This window comes from Lycium barbarum, chromosome 11 (assembly GCF_019175385.1).
Source record: "Lycium barbarum isolate Lr01 chromosome 11, ASM1917538v2, whole genome shotgun sequence".
Classification (NCBI taxonomy): Eukaryota; Viridiplantae; Streptophyta; class Magnoliopsida; order Solanales; family Solanaceae; genus Lycium; species Lycium barbarum.
Genome location: NC_083347.1, coordinates 106,351,185 through 106,371,385, shown reverse-complemented (window position 1 = coordinate 106,371,385; position 20,201 = coordinate 106,351,185). Strand labels below are relative to the sequence as shown.

The window sequence follows — 20,201 nt, the reverse complement described above, 5'->3', positions numbered from 1 at the left end:
GTGTACTACTTTTGACATTTAGATTTCATTTAGCTGTTATAAATAAAACTACGCAAAAAAAAACAATATATATATATATATATATATATTACTTTTTATGCTAGTAAAAACGAAACTAAAAATACTTGTTAATTTAAAATCCCAATTGATTTTCATATTTCATTAATGAAAAGACTAATAAATTACTAAGAAATCCATAACTAGTTATACCATACCGATAAAGAATTAAAATTTAAGGAAAATATGCATTTAAAATTAATTGAAAATTTAAATTTTCATGTTTGATGTAAAAATTCTAAAATTGTAGGTTATTTCATAAATTCCAGTCTCTTAGTAATATTATAACGTTTGAACTGACGAAGATTTTTGTTCAAACTTTCAGCAAGGGAATTCAATAGCTTTTCCTTGAAGGTTGTCTAAGAACTTAATAGTATAATTGAAGATTTTTAGATATTCGTACTTGAAATTTACTATGTACATGACATTAATGATGATTATCATAAATATTTTTATATTTTATTTTATAGATGATATATTTCTTACAACATTATTACACAATATTTGAGTGTGGTGTTATAGAGAGGTAATTTTACAAAGAGTGTACTGTTATAATGAATGTTATTGCTGGTATAGGCAGAATGCTGTTATAGAAAAGTAAAATATAACATAAAAAATCGATTTCGGAGAAAATCAGGCCGTTATAGTAAAATGTTGTTATAACGAATGACAATTATAGAAAGGTTTGACTGTAATATAATACACCTATACGTAACAGATACAACCGAAGTGTATAGGATACTTCGGCCATGTTTGTAAACTGATAGGCTAGAAGGTACTTTTATGCGAATTTTCTTTAAGTAAGAGAAATTGCATAAATGACCTTTTTGAGGTAATTATTTAAATTATGTTCTTGTTAAAGCTGTCAGCTAAGTTTATCCGACTACTTTTAATGGAGAGATTTAATTCAAATGGGAACGTAATTTGAGGAGTGGCCTCAAAAAGGGCCATATGGTGAAATGTAGTAAAATCACCTATGTTCTGAACCAAGCACGTTGTAATTAACTAACTGTTGTCAATAAGTGCTTATTTTTAAAAAGTGAGATGTTTGGTCAAGCTTTTGGAAGAAAAAAAAATGTTTTGAGGAGTAGCAGAAGCTATTTTTCAGAAGCTAAAAAAAATATTTTTCCCCATAAACACTTTTGACGAAAAAACGCTTAAAAACACTTTTTAAAAGTTTGGTCAAACACTAATTGCTTCTCAAAAATGATTTTTAAATTAATTGGTCAAACACAAACGGTTTCTCACCAAAAATTCTTTTTAAAAAAACACTTTTGAAAAAATACTTTTCAAAATTAGCTAATTTTAGAAGTTTGACTAAACTTACTATAAACATTTTATGTTCATATTATAGCCTTCCTTTAAGTTAAACGGACCATAATAGAGAGCGTAGGACTCAATCGCAAAGGCCCAACTATGTTTCATAGTTACCTTTATTTTTTTGTAATTCAATTTACTAAGTTGCAACGCTTTTTTTTAGGTGTATATGAAGCATTACCAACTATAATACTGAGGAATTTTTAATTATGCCACCAAAGTGGCCAAACATGAGAAGTTTCAAAGTTCTTTTTACATATTTTCTTATTAATCCTTTAGGCATATCGGGATAAAAAAAAAACTCTTTCGGCATATAGCAAAAGTTAAGAGAGAGATACTGATTACTTATCTAAGTATGCGAGTTCATATTAGATATTTGTTTTTTGAAGGAGTTTGATTCTTTTCCTACCACATGCACAAGGAAGAGCTCGAAGGAGGTGCCTTTTTTTTCCCTACAACAATAATAACTTAATCAGATGAGGATTTAAAATTTGAACTTTACAAGTATAGTATGTTAGTGAACTCACTGACCTTTTGAATTATTTAGTTTGAACTTTAAATTTGTGACTGAGTAGATAAACCACATTATAAAAAGCGATTGAACATAAAAAGACTTGGACCCAATTGAAATACAAGAAAAATTAACTTCTTCTGCAAATGCTACAATATCCTCTCAATTTCTGCTAATGCTTTTCTTTTAGACTTGTCATTTCTTGCACTATCGTATAGTCGTGTTCCAATTGACTATATTACCTATTTGAGTATATTACCTATTTGAGTCCTACTAGTTTCTATTTATGTTTCCTTTTATCTATTTTAGTTTTTTTTAAGGCCTGACTGTGTATATAAATGAAGGAGGTAAAATTGCAAAAAAATTTAGAGTTTGCAGCACGCTCTCTCTCTCACAGTTTTTTTCATCTAAAAATGCAGTTATTTTTCTCTCTCTTAAGAAAGATTGACTGTTTCTTAAAACTTGAACACAATTTCTATTTGTAAATTGGCGGTGATAGAACAACTCTATTGTGCTAATATTAGGATGCATCATATAGGTTTAATGTGTTAGAAGTAGCTCTGCAAATGAATATACCTAAAGAAACAGTAACACTTCACCGATACTATGCTAGAAAAGTCTAAGAATACGAGATTTGCATGCCCATCTTTCGAGATGGTTCAGAAAACATAGATAAAAAACGTAGAAACTTCTAAGTTTTTAGTTGATTATTGCCCCTTCATCTCCCAGCAATCTCACGATAATCATTCATACATCAGTTAAGACCATGTAATTAGGTCATTACTATTACATGTCTAATGTTGGCTGCAAAGATGAAGAATCACGACTTTTTTCCATATGATTTAGTCTTACAAATCCACTAGAAGAGTCGAAGGCCTATATTGGTTTTATCTCATATCTACAACACTAAATCCAAATGTTAATATATTTTTATTTGTTAAGTTTAGAAAAAAATGAAAAATATGTTGTTTATTGATGAAAGAAACAAAATTGTTTACCTCTCTGAAATCCAAGAAGGATTTCATCAACTTTTTCAGTGGGAACCCATCCCTTTTGCAAAGCAACGGACAAAAAGACTCAAGAAAGTTCAATGTGTTTAAGATACTCAACTTCCAATCAAGAGAAGGCACAATACAATGCACTTTTTGAAGCAAATACTTCTGTGCAAGACCTAAGACCTCCCCTTGCAAAGGTTTAAAATATACCCAAGTTAGGGATTTCTTTGTTTCAACTGAAAACAGAAGGAACTAGTGATTTAAAGCCGATTTTTAATAATTAAGAGGCTTATTTATTTATTTATTTATTACTTGTTCTTTATAGGGTAGTATTTTAAAAAAATATAAAGTCTTTAACTTCACATAGTAATCCTATTGCTATTAGTTAAATTAGTAGGATTTCATTTAAGTTAATTAGATGTTAACCGTGTGTTTGCAATACAATTCGGTGGATGTTTGTTTTATAAATTTTATTTACTAATATGAAGAGTGAATCGCTTAATTCAAAATTCTGAAATATCTCAACTATAAAAAGTAGGCAGTTTTTCTTTCTTTCTTTTTTTATAAAGATTTTTTACTTTTACCTATTTATAAAATTCTGAAATACCTACAGTCAATGCAAAGACTGTAAGGTCATTCCGAGCGACTATCTTACAACCCGAAATAAGCTCTTGGTGATGGATTTAGGGATCAAGATGACGAGGAAGAAGAGGGTCGTGGATGACCGACCTAGGATCAGATGGGGGAGTTTGACCACGACTAGTGCCCTGGAGATGGGAGAGAAATTGAAGGATATGGGGGCCTGGGATAGTAGTGGGGATGCGACCAGTATGTGGGATAGGACGGCTAGTTGCATTAGGGTGGTAGCAAGGGAAGTGTTGGGGGTCTCGACAGGTAGTCGAGGTCAGCATCAAGGGGACTGGTGGTGGAATGGAGAAGTTCAAGGGAAGGTGGAAGCAAAGAAGGTGGCGTATGCGAAGTTGATAGAAAGCAAGGATGAGGTGGAGAAGTGGACGAATAGGGAACTTTATAAGATGGCGAGGAAGGCGGCGAAGTTGGCGGTTTCGACGGCAAAAACGACAACTTTTGAACGCCTTTATGCTGAACTAGAAGAGAAAGAAGGGGATCAGAAATTGTTCAGGCTAGCCAAGGCGAGAGAGAGAAAGGCACGTGATGTGGATCAAGTGAAGTACTTCAAGGACGAGCATGGAAAAGTATTGGTAGAGGAGACTCTCATTAGACGGAGATGGCAGTCATACTTCTATGAACTCTTGAATGAAGAAGGGAACAGAGACATTGTGTTGGGAGACTTAGAACATACAAGAAGGCGTCACGATTTTGGGTATTGCAGGAGTATTAAGGTTGAGGAGGTTAAGGGTGTTGTTCGTAGGATGCGCAGGGGAAGAGCGACCGAACCTGACGAGATTCCTGGGGAATTTTGGAAGAGCGCGGGCCCGGCAGGTTTGGAGTGGCTGACTAGGTTGTTTAATGTCATCTTTAAGATGGCAACGATGCCCGAAGAATGGAGGTCGAGTGTAATGATCCCTCTATACAAGAACAAGAGAGATATCCAGAGTTGCAACAACTATAGCGGTCGGTATCAAGCTACTAAGCCATACTATGAAAGTGTGGGAAAGGGTGGTGGAGATGAGGGTGAGGAGAGACGTGTCTATTTCAGAGAACCATTTCGGATTCATGCCGGGACGCTCAACTACAGAAGCCATCCATCTTGTAAGGAGACTGGTGGATAGGGAGAAGAAGAGGGACTTACACACAGTATTCATCGACCTAGAAAAGGCTTACGATAAAGTTCCAAGAGAGATCCTATGGAGATGCTTGGAGGCTAAAGGTGTACCTGTGGCGTACATTAAGGTGATCAAGGACATGTATGAGGGAGCCAAAACCAGGGTAAGGACAGTAGGAGCAGACTCAGAGCACTTTCCAGTTGTGATGGGGTTGCATCAAGGATTAGCTCTTAGTCCGTTTTTATTTGCCGTGGTGATGGATGGATTGACGCGGCAAATTCAAGGTGAGGTTCCATGGTGTATGCTTTTCGCGGATGACATAGTCCTGATCGACGAGACTCGTAGCGGAGTTAACACTAAGCTGGAGGGTTGGAGACATACTCTGGAGTCTAAAGGGTTTAAGCTGAGTAGGACCAAGACAGAGTACTTAGAGTGTAAGTTCAGTGAAACACCTCAGGAGGCTGGCTTGGAAGTGAGGTTTGGTACCCAGGCCATCCAGAATAAAAGTAGTTTCAAGTATCTTGGGTCTATTATGCAAGGCAGCGGGGAGATTGACGATGATGTCACACATCGTATTGGGGCAGTGTGGATGAAATAGAGGCTTGCTTCCGGAGTTCTATGTGACAAGAAGGTGCCACCACAACTTAAGGGCAAGTTCTACAAAGTGGTGGTTAGACCGACTATGTTGTATGGGGCGGAGTGTCGGCCAATTAAGATCTCTGACGTTCAAAAGATGAAAGTTTCCAAGATGAGAATGTTGAGATGGATGTGTGGCCACACCAGGAGTGACAGGATTAGGAATGAGGATATTCGGGACAAGGTGGGAGTGGCCTCGGTGGAAGACAAGATGCGAGAAGCGAGATTGAGATGGTTTGGGCATGTGAAGAGGAGATACAGATGCCCTAGAGCGGAGGTGTGAGAGGTTGGCCATAGATGGTTTCAGACGAGGTAGGGGTAGGCCGAAGAAGTATTGGGGAGAGGTAATTAGACACGACATGGCGCAGTTACAGCTTACCGAGGACATGACCTTAGATAGGAGGGTTTGGAGGACCCAGATTAGGGTAGAAGGCTAGTAGATAGTCTCGTTATCCTTTCTTATTTGTAGTCGCATTATCGCAGTATAATTTCTGGTGCTCTGATTTCTGCTATTATCTGTTATTTCATGTGCTTTGATTATCCTATGTTATCTGTGTCGCTTGCATTATTTCATTTCCATATCGCTTTGAATCTCTTAGCCTTATCCGACCTTTTTTTATGCTTTTTTTTATTGAGCCGAGGGTCTTTCGGAAACAGCCGTCCTACCTTGGTAGGAGTAAGGTCTGCGTACACTCTATCCTCCCCAGACCTCACGTTGTGAAATTTCACTGGGTTGTTGTTGTTGTTGTTTTTATTTTTTATTACAAACTACAATATTGTTTAAGTAAAAATATAATCATAAAATTCACTATTAATTAAAAAAATGAGACTCAAATTCTTTGGGCCTAAAGCAAAGGCTTCGATCACTAGCCTCCCCGTTGATCCACGCTGACTAAATCGTATGGGAAAAAGTCACGATTATTCATTTTGGCAGCCAAAATTAGAAATGTAATAGCCCTGACTGGCATGGTCTTAATCGATGTATGGATGATTGTCGTGAGATTATTGGGAGATGAATGGGAAGCAACCAACTTAAAATATTAAAAGCTTCTACGCTTTTTATCTGTCTTTTCTGAACCATCTCGAAAGATGAGCCTGCAAATCTCATACTCTCTTTAGGTGTATCTATATATATATATATATATATGATGCATCCTAATATTAGCACAAGAGTGCAGTCATCCTATCACTATCAACTTACACACTGTGTTCAAATTTTAGAAGAAAAGTGAGAGAGAGAGAATTTTGCACTAAGTGGTACAAGTTGAGTTTTAACCACAAAATAGAATACCGTTCAAAGTTTGTGTTTTCTATATATGCACTACAATTACAAAGAGCCATGTTGTTTGAAATCCTCCTATGATCGTGTTTGTAGTGGATCTTTCAAAAATATCAATATATGTATTTTAAGTCAGTATCAGAATTTAGCTTGTTATACACTGATTGTGTACATAATATTCACTATCATGTTACTTCCTATAGCAATCATGAACTGGAATATTCATTCTTTGTATAGCTAGCAAACTTGTATTTTAATATCTCTATTAAAAGATTCGCACCTTTCTTACAAAAATGGAAGAACCTTCAAATTCCAAACTTTTTAGACAGCATGATTTTGAAAATTAATAATTACAACGTTAGGCTAAACACAGTACTTTACAGAAACTAGTTAAAGCCTTTAGAACTCAAAGTGACTCAGTTCCATGGCTTTTGGTCCCCTACTCCCTGTGGCTGTGTGAATGGCTAACAGTAAAGTACGCTGTTTTAGACTTTTGTTAAAGCACCTTTCTGTGTTACTTATGAATAATCCATTTAATTAGTACGTGTTACTCTTTTAGAAAAAAGTCTTAAAGAGCCGTTTGGACATGATTTCATCTCATGAGATGAAATCGTGAGATGAAATCATGTTTGGACATGCAATTTGGATTTCTTAAGTTGCAGTTTTTTTTTATAAGCATAAAAACCCTATAAGTTGTGAAAACTATCAAAATTTTCTCAATTCTTATGCAATCTTACCAAATGAGTAAATTATAGTTCATAATAAAATTAATACGCTACTAGAAGGTCTTTCTAAAAAATACAATATCAATTGATCAAACTTTAGTTTTACATGAATAGTAATGTAACTACTCTTTAATATAATTCTCCCACATGGTACGAACAATCTCTTCACGCTGAGCATGCATTTCCCGGTTGGTAAACATGATTGGTAAATATATCTACCAACTTATGGGTCTTATTTTTACAAAATATAAACGTACGGGTTAAATTTTACATTTACATTTTTTGAAATCATGATTTCAAATCCCAAATCATGCCTTTTTGGATGATTTGGGATTTCATCTCATGAGATGAAATCAGATATAAAATCGCATGTCCAAATGGTGAGATGAAATCGCATGTCCAAACGCCTACTTAATATAAATTGGAACAATCTATAGGCTTTTGAGTGTTAAAAGATGAGGAATTGCGGCAGCCTAACTCTTGCATATTCATTGAACTAATCTTGTTTATTTAAAACTATCGAACTTTAGAATAGCCTAGTTTGATTAGATAAGGAGGGCTAATCCAGAATTAAGTTTGGGACTTAATTTATACTTTGTTTGGACCTTCAACCAAATAAAGTATAAATTTAGTCCACTTAATCTTGAATATCCCATCAAATTAGGTATTATTTTATCTCATCACTCAAGTGGGATAAATAAGTGCAATGATTATAATCTCAAGAATATAATCTCAGGATAACTTAATATGCGAAACCAAATGACCCCTTAGTATCAAAAATCGTTGGCTCACAACAGGAGGGATATATAGCTCCCTAATTAGAAATTTCTCAATTTCAAAGTTTGAAACTGATATCTAAAATTAAAGGTGGGGAGATCCTGACCATGTTATCATACCTTTGGTGATGAATAATGACGATGGGTATTGATAAAGATGATTGATGATAATTAGTGCATGTGATTATGACTAAGTAGGAATTAAAATCATATTAATCTGATGAAGTTCAAGCTTTTAAACACACAATCATCATTGCTTAGTGGTCGTTCTTGATTTCACCAACTGCAGTTTACAGCATCGCTGTCTTTTTGCCTTGCACTTTACATTAATTAATTTTGAACATCCGTCCACTCAATGTGATACTCGTGAAATTAAGTACAATATGAACTTTTAAATATAAGAATTAATCATCCCCACAAACAACCTAGAGTTTTTGATAATTTGACATTTTGATGCTTATAGTTCCTGTAATTATTAAGCTTGATTCTTGATATTCAGACTAAAGACTTTGTCAAATATTATGTAGCTCTTAGCACTATAAATTTAAGATTTTTTAGATTTAGGAACTGACACGTGGCAAGGATGTCAGTCAATGGTCACTCAAAGTGTCCAGAAGAATAGGATCACCGTAAAGAGAGCCCGGAGCAAAAAACATACCGGTAGCACTTGTCCAACACTGAAGGTGGTTGTTCGAGTAGGATACAAACCTATGGCCGACTAAGAAGCAATTCAAGATGTGATCGTTATAGAAGAACCCCTAGATTCCTCCAGCCTTTATTAGCCTTTGTTACCCTTTATTGAGCCTGTTTGGATGGGCTTATGCCTATAAGCTGAAAACAGCTTATAAGTCAAAAAAAATAAGTTGGGGTAGCCCAACTTATTTTTTTTTGGCTTATAAGTTGTTTTCAGCTTATAAGCTGCTTTAGATAAGCTAAATTAAATGGACCCAATTATTTTTTTTAGCTTATTTTAAGCACAAAATGACTTTAAGCTGGCCAGCCAAACACTCAAAAAAGCTAAAAACAGCTTATAAGCAACTTATAGGCAACTTATAAGCCAATCCAAACGGGCTCATTATCCTTTATCACTTCTTAATTAAATTTAATTGTAGCATTAATATTGGTAATTAAAGGGACATGATTTGTGGATCATGCACCCCATAGCTCTATTATAAAAACTAGATGGCCTATGCCCGTGCTGCGCACGGGCCCAACACTTCGGATTATAGTGTATCTATGTATATGTAGTTGTGTTTAGATAATGATAATATATATATATATATATATATATATATATATATATATATATATATATATATACTATGTTCAAAATACGATTAATATAACATTGTAGTTTGTGCTCCGTATCTAGAACTTTATTTTATTCGTGTTTTCTACGAAAATTTATTAATACTCTTTAAAAGAGAAGACTTGTTTAAAAAGAAACTATTTTTCTCTCTTTGAGATAAAACAATAGCAATATTTAAGCATTAGTTGATACTTTCAATTTTAATTCGATTAATTTAACGGTGTAAAATACTTATTATTTTTTATCAAATTTTGATTTAGATAATTCTAATTTAAATTATTAAATTAATTTTACATGTTTAAAACGAAAAAAAGTAGAAATTGATTTTACATGTTTAATTGTAAGGCATAACAAATTTGACACAGAAAGTGCATCATACTTCTACTTACATTGTTCTCAGCCTTTTCATGTTCTTATACGATTTAGCAAGGCTTCAATTATATGCTTAACCGGAGACTCTAGCTCAAAGCTTCTCCAATGCCTAGGCTATTTACTTTGCTTATTTTCTAATTGTATTTCAATAAACTTGTTTGCTACTGCTAAATGCTAATTATGTCATTATTTTCGTCATATTAATGCACGTGTTCTTAATCCCGTATACAAATTAGACTGCACCGATCGATTTACGGGTAAACACTCATCATCCCATCATACTCTTGATAATGAAGCTTATTTTCATTCATAATAGTAAAAAAGAAAAAGGAACTGGAAGAGAGCCCTGTTTCTTTTTTTCTCTCTCTTTTTTCTTTTTAGGTTCATTAGACTTCTTATTGATTAGAACTTTCAATTATCATGGTAGAAAATTGATATATTTTTTTTTTTCGGAAAGAGACGCATGGCCACAAGATGGTCCAAGATATGTCATTAAGGTACAAAAATCAAACGTAAGTCGTTTTGGTTGGATAACGTTTTTCGAAATTATCTTTTTGGAAAGTATATATTTAAATATAGTTGGTAAGTAAAACATACCTTTTAAAAATTATAGAGGAGTATGAAATCTTAGTAATATTATTATTCGCAAATCAAATACTAGTATCGTTTGAAAATTTTGATTTTAAAATTATTCAATAATTTCTAAGTATTGATTCAGTAAATGATGTAAACCTAAAACTTAAAGATAGCTGTAATTATCACGTAAAAAAAGAAGATAATTATAAGAAAATTAACTTCCATTCAATAGTAAAATAATTATTTTCCCTCTTTCAGTGAAATGTATATATTTTTGTTGTAAAGTACTTTCTGATAATCAAACACTAAAATGACTATCATATGAAAAAAAGAAAAAAAAAATCTAAAAATAATTTCTGTCATTTCAAATCAGTACATATATCTATATTTATACCAAATCGTTAGCCGAAATTTTATAATATTAGTATTTTATTTTTTACATAATACATACTTCCATTAATTATTATTTGGCATCACATAATATATACTTTACGAGTTATTAAGTGAGAAGTCCGGATCAGTCAAAAAGGTGATTCAAAATTGATATTAGAGAAAGGAGAGTGAGGGAACGAGGGGACAGCCCTCGGCATCATCCAATTGGCTGCAATAGACAGGTATGATTATTACATAAATTTAGATAACATATATCTAAGGGCTTTAAGGAGAACCAGAACATCCACGAGTGCAACACGTGAAGCGAATCCAATTTGTACAATGTTGACAAGATTAATAATTACGTAGTTGGTTTGACAAAAACCATGTCCATATCGCTGCCAAAACATAAAGCGACTAGATCGGATCTTTGCCATTCCAAAATGATCAATAAGAACCACTACTTCATCTACTAAATTGTTCGTGTGAGGAATCAATCATGGATCATCTCAATTCTTGGTGCATGAAAAGATAATCCAAGATTTATTAGTAAGAAAATGTGTTGGCTATTTCTAAATACATAAAGAATATATAGGAGAGTGCCTATGTGTTCAATGACCTTAACCAATTCAATATTCAAATTGTAATAACTTAAATTATAATCATGTTACGAATTTAAATTTTAATAATTCTTTTTATTGGTGACATACTTTTTAACTTTTTTATTCTCTCAGTTTTCATTTTATATAGGCATAATACATAAACAGGCCCTTAAATTTGGCCTTAGCTGACAAGTATGCCCTCCAACTTTGGGTGTGCACAAGTAGGCACCTCAACTTGTATAAAGTTGAACGTGTAAACACAAATGTTACTGAACTCACTGACCTTTTTGTTTACCCCTTAAAAAGGTAACAATTGAATTTATACGCGGTTAAAGGATATGTGGCTAAATTTAGTGAAATAATAAAGTATAACTTGCAATCTATGATAAGTAAAGAACAAGAAAAAGGATGGCCGTAAATGTTATTGTAGAACACAGTAACTTGGTTCGGTATGGAGCAATTTGGTCCGTTTCCCGAGCCAAGGCTTGTTTAATCTTAAGAACTTGCAGATTTACAGTGTGTGAATGTAGAAAAAGATGAGAATCAGATGCCCTAATGAAGGGATCTCCCTCTATATATATAGTACTAGAGTTAGAGTTATGCAAGGTAACTAAAATTTGAAAAAGAGATAATGATCCCGATGATCTCGGGTGCCTTAACGGTTGATGGTGCAACGGCTGGCTCAACTAACGGCGGGAATCTCACTACAGGTCGGATTTCTCGGGTTCGTGTTGATCAGTGCCCCTCTAGATTGTGACCTCTCGGGACTTATTTTGTCCGACTATTTGAACCTTCTTATTTTGGTCCGATCTTCCATCGACAAATACAAACACTTTGTTCCGGTTTACACAGTGTACAGATAGTCCCTCCATTTCCTGGTGGAAAGTATTGGCCCCGGGGAATGGATCTAAATAAAAAACGAAGTAGTCCTTCGGCAGAAACACTGCAGGCCCGGTTTCGCCACCTGAAAGGACAATTCCAGCTCTGCACTCTACACGATGTGGATGCACTCTGCACGATGCTGATTGTTCATTATTACATTACTAAAGTGATCAACCTTGGAAGCCGTGTGCTATCAAGGCTTCCAAATTTTTTCAACTTCTAATCCCTATAAAAGGCAAGTATTTCTTCATACTTATTCACTTATACGCTTTGCATAGAAAAAACCCTAAAGAAGAAAATCGTGTCAGGAAGTTTTGAAACTCCTCTTTCAAAACCTCTTCCTTCAACCTCTTTCAAAACCTCTCCCTTCAATAATGTCTTTCATTCCTTTGTTAACTCAAACTTCTGCTAGTCCTTTGTCACTATCTCGTTCTTCTCTGTCATCGCCAATGGCAGCCTCTAGCCATGAAGAACTTGAGTTTCTTACTGCTGATATTCTCCCTGTTGGTTTCAAGTATCAAAGTGATTGCAAAGTTTCAAACCATCTTGAATCCGTGGAAAGCTTTGAATTGTTCGTCGATGATGCCACTATCCCTAAGGTCCGAGGTGATTGCAACTTGGGTGTCGGTATTGACGTCACTCCGTTCGGACGTGGGGCAAGAATCAACCACCATGTCCCAAGTTATTCCCTGGTGTATACATAACTTTTCGTAATCGGCTACTCCTTCCCCATTCCTCAGGTAATAGAGGACTTTTGCCGCTGTTATCGGATTTGCATCGGGCAACTTGCTCCGCAAGTTTGGAGGTTGGTGTATCGTATCGACCTTCTGGCCAACATAGTCGGAGTTTCTTTTACCCTCTACCATTTGATCCATATCTACGTTCCACGAGTTATTCGAGGCGGTCTGGTACATCTGTATCCTCGTGGATCTCGAGGTCTCATCGATCCGGAGGACGATTATGATAGGGGTTAGTTACACCGATTTGTCACAATTCGGACTAACCAGGTCCATCGTTCTTTACCCAAGCCGTTTCCTGAAGTGTGGAATCCTACTCATGTATCAGTCAAATGGGAGCTTATAATTAGAATTTCTGATTGGGTTGTTTCTTTGCTAGACGACTCTCGCGACCTGACTCGCTCGTGGAGAAGTATCTCCTCCGGATGGTCGAGAGGGAAGAATCGTGGTAAGCTTCTAACCTTTGAATTTATCCTCGTAGTGTTTATCCGTTGTGTGTCTTACGTTAAGACCCTTATTTATAGGTCTTTCAACGAAGAGGCTCTCCTCGAAGAAAAATGCTAAAGATGACGGCACCACAAGTTCTGTTCCTCCGAGCGAAAAATCAAAACAAAGGAATGTTCCGACCTTCCTGGTTGCCTTCACGGGTATTAGCTCCCGGATTAGATCCCGTCACCTGCTTTCGGAGGCTAAAAAGGAAGTTCTTCGAGGGGAACAAGCTCCGGTAGTCATTCTTGATGACGATGAGCCGCCAGCCGAGGTCAATGCTGTCGTACAGGTCAGTTCCAGCGGCAACTCGACTATGCCGAAGTGTGGACCTGAAGCCACTTAGGCAAAGTATAAACCTACTAGAGCACCCGAGGATATGAGCCGAAGTTCTTAACCATCGGGTTGTCGGATTAATTTTTCCCCATTTTTGTTTAGGACCAAATGCTTAGCCATGTTTTGTACGGTTATTATAACAGAAGTAGTAACATTCCTACCAATGTATAGAAGTTTAATTTTGAACAAAATAGGACCCTTTTGGGTTATGAATGCTTTTATTGTTTTTCAGTTTAGCCCGAACTGAACCGGATCTTTTTTGCGCATATATTTTTCCTTTATGTTCGAGAAGTGGAATGTCGATCCCGATATAATCTTCTTTTGTAAGTTCTCGAAATTGGCGAGAAGACAAAATGTCTTTTCACATCACGTCCGTCTGACTTTGACCACGTGTAATCCCCTTATCAGTAGTTTGTTCGGTTCTCTGATCGAGGCATTTCGTCATAATTACCCATCGCCAATAAAAGCCCGTTTCCTTCTATTTCACTATTTAATGCTTGATAAAACCATGCCTAGTTTTCTACTTTTTGTTTTCTGCCTTCACCTGAAACGTTTGATCCCCCGTCGAAATCTTTAAATCTTCATCAGAATCTTTAAACCATCATCCAGTTCTTGAGCAATTTTACCCAGATCTTCTAATTTTCACAAGATTTTCCTTTCCACCATATTTTCACAGAAAATGGCTTCGACCTCGAGATCCTTTTCACGAACTGCCTCTCTGGCTGTCTCCTCTCTCACAGCCCAGGTCAACATCCCGATCAAACCTCAGGCTCGTGATGTTATGCCTTCGCAATATTATTTTAATGCTGAGTTGTTGGTCGAAAGGCCTCCGCCTATCGTCGATCAATAATTCAACGTCTGGCGATACCCCTCCTCGATCAAGAAGACGGACATTTCTTGGGTTCGCCTCGAATGTGGATGGACAACCAAACTCTCCAAGGTCATAGTCCTGGGTCCGGATGACGACGTGACCACCTACAAGGAAGGGAATTTGAGTGTTTACACTTATCCCTTTACGTTCAACCTCGAGCCCGCCATCGATCAGGTGATCCTCAATATGTGCAAGACATATAACTTATGTCTCGTACAAATTGGTCCGAATGTATGGCGGATCGTGATTTGCCTCCGCTTTCTGGCGAACAATGTCAACATGGATTTTACCCTGCACCATTTAATCCGACTATATTGTCTGCAGGTATTTCAAGGTGGGATTATAAAGCTTTTCAAATGAGGAAAACACCCGATTCTCTCCAGTGTAGACGAAAACAGACATCGTGGTTGGCTGGAACATTTTGTCCGGGTCAAAACCGTGACGTTAATTCTTGAGAGTTCCATGCCCTTTCCTGAACGATGGAATGATAAACGTAAGTACCTCGGCACTCACGACGCCTCTCCCACCCCCCTTTTTTGTGGAGAAATTTAACTCTCTGTATCTCAGCCACTGTATGAGTACCAGCCGAGCTACCCGACTTTGCCAAGTGGGTTGAGGATATCATGGCCCAATATCCTCACGAGCTTTGCACTTGGAGGGACTTATCCGAGGATAAGTGGGTGGCTAAAAATCACAGTAAGCCTTCTGTCTGCGCTTCTTCACACTTCCTCTCACCCGTTAGCTCGATATTAGCTTTGATAGTGCTATTTATAGGTTTGCCGATGGGCAAGTCCACACCGAGGCCCGCGCCAGCTGGTGCTCCCCTCGCTCCGAGTATGATATTTGATACGTTGGCCTCGACACGGGTTACTGTTGAAGCGGCGAAGAAGAAAAAGTCTGCTTCTAAATCTTCCAAGCCTCCAAAGTCATCTACGAAGGCCAAAATAAAAAGGAATAGTTCGAGGGCTGGAGGCTCCTCCTAAGTCCGGGGTCGTAGAGACTTCCTGGAAGATGAAATTATGATCACCAGTGTTACCACTACCGCTGCCGCCGAGGTGGATCCTTCTACCGGTGCTATTTTGGAGGAGAGAGGTACGACTACTCTAACTGATGCCTCTACCTTCGCACCTGCCACTATCGAGGGTCCTTTAGTCCCCGTGGCTAAAACTTCACAATATCCCGCTCCGCTGAGGGTCGTTATGCCCGAGACAGAAACTGTTGTTGTTGGGGATGAATTTTCTTCGGAAGGGAAGCCCCTGTTCAAAAACGCCAGACGGACCGAACCACCCTCCTCCCCTGCCCGTTCCTATAAGCAGGTGGATTTCGAAGATATGTTCTCTGAAGAGGGGGTTGTAACAATAGCCATTGTTATGGTGGTGGACTCCGGATTTGGCCACCTTGCCATTCCCCAAAGGCCAAGGAGGCCTTCCCAGTCCCTTGAGAGGAACCAGGACGGTTCTAGGTCGAAGCTCGTGGATGTTTTTTCCTACCCCTAGCGCTGATCCAACTAAGACGAGGTCTGATACCATCATTGTCGCTAAGGACTCTAGCTTTTTATCCCGGCCTGTTGGGGTGGCCAGCTATGTTCGACCGCTTGTGTCAGGGTCCGACAAGGAAAAAATGGAAAGAGTGTTTTGGCAATGCCTTTTTAATGAAAGCATGCATGCCGCTAATCGGGTATGCGTTCCCTCATCTCAAGTTTTGTTCATTTGGGCAATTTTTATTTTTAATCTGCTAACTTTTAATTTTTATCCCTTTACAGTCCATCATGCTAGCGAATGAGGGCTTTATTTGAGCAATGAGGGACATGGATGATTTGCGAGGTCAGCTAGATGCCCAGGGCCGGGAAGTGGAGAAGTTCAAGCTTCTGTTGCAAGAGAAAAAGGAGCGGTTGCAGTGGAATGGGGACCTGGTAGTCTTTGGTGCCGAGCTCAAGGAGGCTAAAAAGGAAAACCTCCAGTCAATGAAAGACGTCGAGCTTCTTACCGAGAAGAACCGAGTCCTTGAGGCGGACCATGCTCATTTTATTCATGAAACTATAGCCTCGGCCAAGAAAATCGAGGAGCAAGGGGCCATAATTACTGGGTTAAGGCAAGAGATCGAGTCTCTTAAGGCCGAAGCTACCAACGCTGGCCAGAGGCTTGCCCAATTCGAAGTCGAAAGGGCTTCCGAGCAAGAAGTTCTGAGGGTGGCTCAAGAGAAAGTGAAAAATCGAGCCAAGGCCAACGAGGAGCTAAGGGTTGAGCTCGAAATTTCTACTAACGCCCTCAAGACCCTCAGACAAAACGCTTCTGAATTATCGGCCCAACTTCAACAGATTTTGGCCAAACGAGAGCAAGCCCGTGTCGATGTCGACATAGCGAAGGCTCGGTCTGTGTTAAAGATGGAGCACATTAAATGGAATTCTTGGAGGCTAACTCTGGAAGAAGCTCAGGCCGAACTCGATGGTATTGCTGCTGAAATCGAAGAGGCAAAGTCCATTGAAGATAGCGCGCTGAGGGCGCTTCTTAGGGATAGCTTGGAGGATGATCCCGAGGATTCCTGCTCCGTAGGTTCTGAATCTTCTCTGGAGGACTAGATAGGCTTGTTAGGAAGCCTTTGTATTTTTCTTTTGTTTTTGTAAATTAACCAAAGGTCGGTTTTTGGCCTTGTATTTATAAAATGAAGACTTTGATCCGACTTTATTTTTGCCGGTATTCCCCTTCTCGAACATTTACTTGCTTTCAGTAATTAAATCAATATTTTGACTGTCAATATTTGATAAAAGGGAAGTGAATCAACTTGGACCGATGTTTTGGCCAAGTATGAATTGGGCTTGGCCTTGAATAAACTTTTAATATGCTTTTACCTCGATGAGAAGCTCTATTTTAACGGATCCCATTTTAAGTTAAAATAAGCTTGCAATATACCGAGCTTTTTTCCTGCTGGTATTTCTATGCAAGGGCCTCATTTTTCATATTTTGTGAGTTCGGACGTCTCCGAATCACTTCGAAACTTTAGGGTTTTGTTAACTTGAGACTTTGATGCCTTTGTTTTTATTCGTCTGTCCCGTGACGGTAGTCCGTTAGTCGAGGGTAGCCTGTGGGCTTCGAAGATTAATTGTTCGGAGATGTTAAACGGATATTCATGCAAAGGTATAGTTGACACAAATTTTACCCGAACTGTGCTTCTCATTTAAAACCTTTACCTCGTACAAACAACTAGGACGATTCACTTGATCTTTTTTCTGCCCTTGTCGTAGCAAGTAAAACTAACTGAGCACGATTCATTCGATCGTTTGGCCCTTAAAAAAAATCCTAGTGCATAGTGCAAAAAATGCAAAAAAATAAATAAAAATATATGGCTTCTTTGAGTGACCTCGAACTTGTAGAGGGCATGGCAGTCCCCTGGTGTTTGTGTTCAAAGTATGAGAAGTCAAATACTGTGAATCGACGCAGGGCACTCCTCAGTCCTTGACATTTAGCCCGTCTTCGATATAAAAGGTAACACGTTGTATATTATTGCCTCATTAAAAACCTTGTCAGAAAACCCACTTCGGGACAAAACCGAGCTAAGGAAAAAAGAGTGCAACATGTGTTTTCAGGCCTAATTCTAATATTTTTAGTTCTATTTCGGTCTGTACCTACAAGGGCAGTTGGCAAACAACTTAAAGAAATTCAGAAAGGGTTACCGATCATACCTCAGCAACAATATATTTTCAAGTGTGCTACGCTCCAATTATTTGGCAACTGCTGGCCATCTTCTGATTCGAGCTTGTACGCACCTTTAATGGTTATTTTGGGCACTCTGTACGGTCCTTCCCAATTCGGACCCAGCTTCCCCTCGTATGGATTTTTGGTGTGCAGAGTAACCTTCCGGAGGACCAAGTCCCCGACTTGGAAGTGTCGAAGATTTGCCCTTTGATTGTAGTACCTTCCCATCCTTTGCTTCTGTGTTGCTAAGCGAACCACCGTCGTTTCACGAAGTTCATTTGTTAAGTCGAGGTTTACGGCCATAGACTCGTTGTTCGATTCTTCCGTGGCGTATTGGAATCTCAAACTTGGATCCCCAACTTCGACAGGAATCAAAGCCTCGGCACCATAAACTAATGAGAACGGTGTTTCACTGAGGCATGACCTCGATGTTATTCTGTAAGCCCAGAGTACTTTCGGTAATACTTCTTTCCACCTGCCCTTGGATTCATCCAACTGTTTTCTTAGGTTCTGAATGATTGTTTTATTTGTTAACTCCGCTTGTCCGTTCGCGCTTGGATAATACGGAGTTGACATTATCTTTTTGATTTTCAAACCTTCGAGGAAACCATTGACTTTATTGCCTATGAACTTCCGGCTGTGTTGCACGTGATTTTGGTTGGAATACCGAACCGACAGATGATATGGTCTAATATAAAGTAAATGACTTCTTTTTTTCTGACCTTTTCGAAGGCCTGCGCTTCAACCCAATGAGAAGAATAGTCATTCATAAACAGTATGAAATCAACCTTACCTGGTGCCTAGGGTAATGGGCCGACAATGTCCATCCCCGATTTCATGAATGGCCATGGTGACAATACCAGATGCAACAATTTGCCTGGTTGGTGTATCCTTGGAGCGTGCCTTTGGCACCCTTCACACTTCCGAACAAAGTTCTTAGCATCTTCGTCCATATGATCCCAATAATATCCGACCCTAATCAACTTTCAAACCAACTGCTCTGCTCTGGAGTGATTTCCATAGGTCCCTTCATGGACCTCGCGCATGACGTAGTTATTTTCTATGGGCCCCAAACATCTGGCCAAATGGACGTAGAACGATCCTCGATACAATTTGCCCCCGATTAGGCAATATCTCGATGCTTTGGTCCGAAGAGCCTTAGATTCATTAAGATCTATGGGAAATTTTTCATCTTTGACATAATCAATAAATTTATTGCGCCAGTCCCAAGTCAAGCTAGTTGCTTCTACCTCGTCATGGCTTCTTTCTAGTGCAGAGTTCATTAGTTGAATAACTGTACCAAATTAAATTCCTCCGATCCTACCGACGAGCCCAAGTGGGCCAAAGCATCGGCTTCAGTGTTCTGCTCGCTAGGCACGTGGTGCATCGTCCATTATTTGAATCGCTGTAAAACCATTTGGATTTTTTCCAAGTACCTCTGCATTCTTTCGTCTTTTACTTCAAGACCCCGTTCACTTGATTGACGAGCAAGAGTGAGTCGCATTTTTGTTCGAAGATTTCAGCTCCCAAGCTCCTGGCCAGCTCTAAACCTGAAATCATAGCCCCATACTCAGCTTCATTGTTAGTCAACTTTAAAGTTCTTATGGATTGTCGGATAATACCACCCCAAGGGGCTTTAAGCACTATTCTAAGTCCGGACCCTTTCACATTCGATGCTCCATTCGTGAGTAGGGTCCAAACCCCCGACGTGTTTTCCGAGGTTAATAAAAGCTCTTTTTCTACCTCGAAAATCATTGCGGGTGTAAAGTCAGTCACGAAGTCTGCTAAGATTTGAGACTTTATAGTCGTTCTAGATTTATAATCGATGTCATAACCACTGATCTCGACTGCTTATTTTGCTAACCTACCATATAGCTCCAGTTTATGCATAACGTTCTTTAACGGATACGTGGTTACTACTAGGA

At 38.2% G+C, this 20,201-nt stretch overlaps 1 protein-coding gene across 1 annotated transcript; it reads left to right on the top strand.

The window, feature by feature from the left end:
- Window positions 1-16,382: 16,382 nt before the first annotated feature.
- LOC132620072 (uncharacterized) lies at window positions 16,383-17,162 on the top strand. The gene has a single exon (XM_060334790.1). It carries the CDS (start codon window positions 16,383-16,385, stop codon window positions 17,160-17,162), a length of 780 nt encoding a protein of 259 aa, XP_060190773.1.
- The last annotated feature ends 3,039 nt before the right edge of the window (window positions 17,163-20,201 follow it).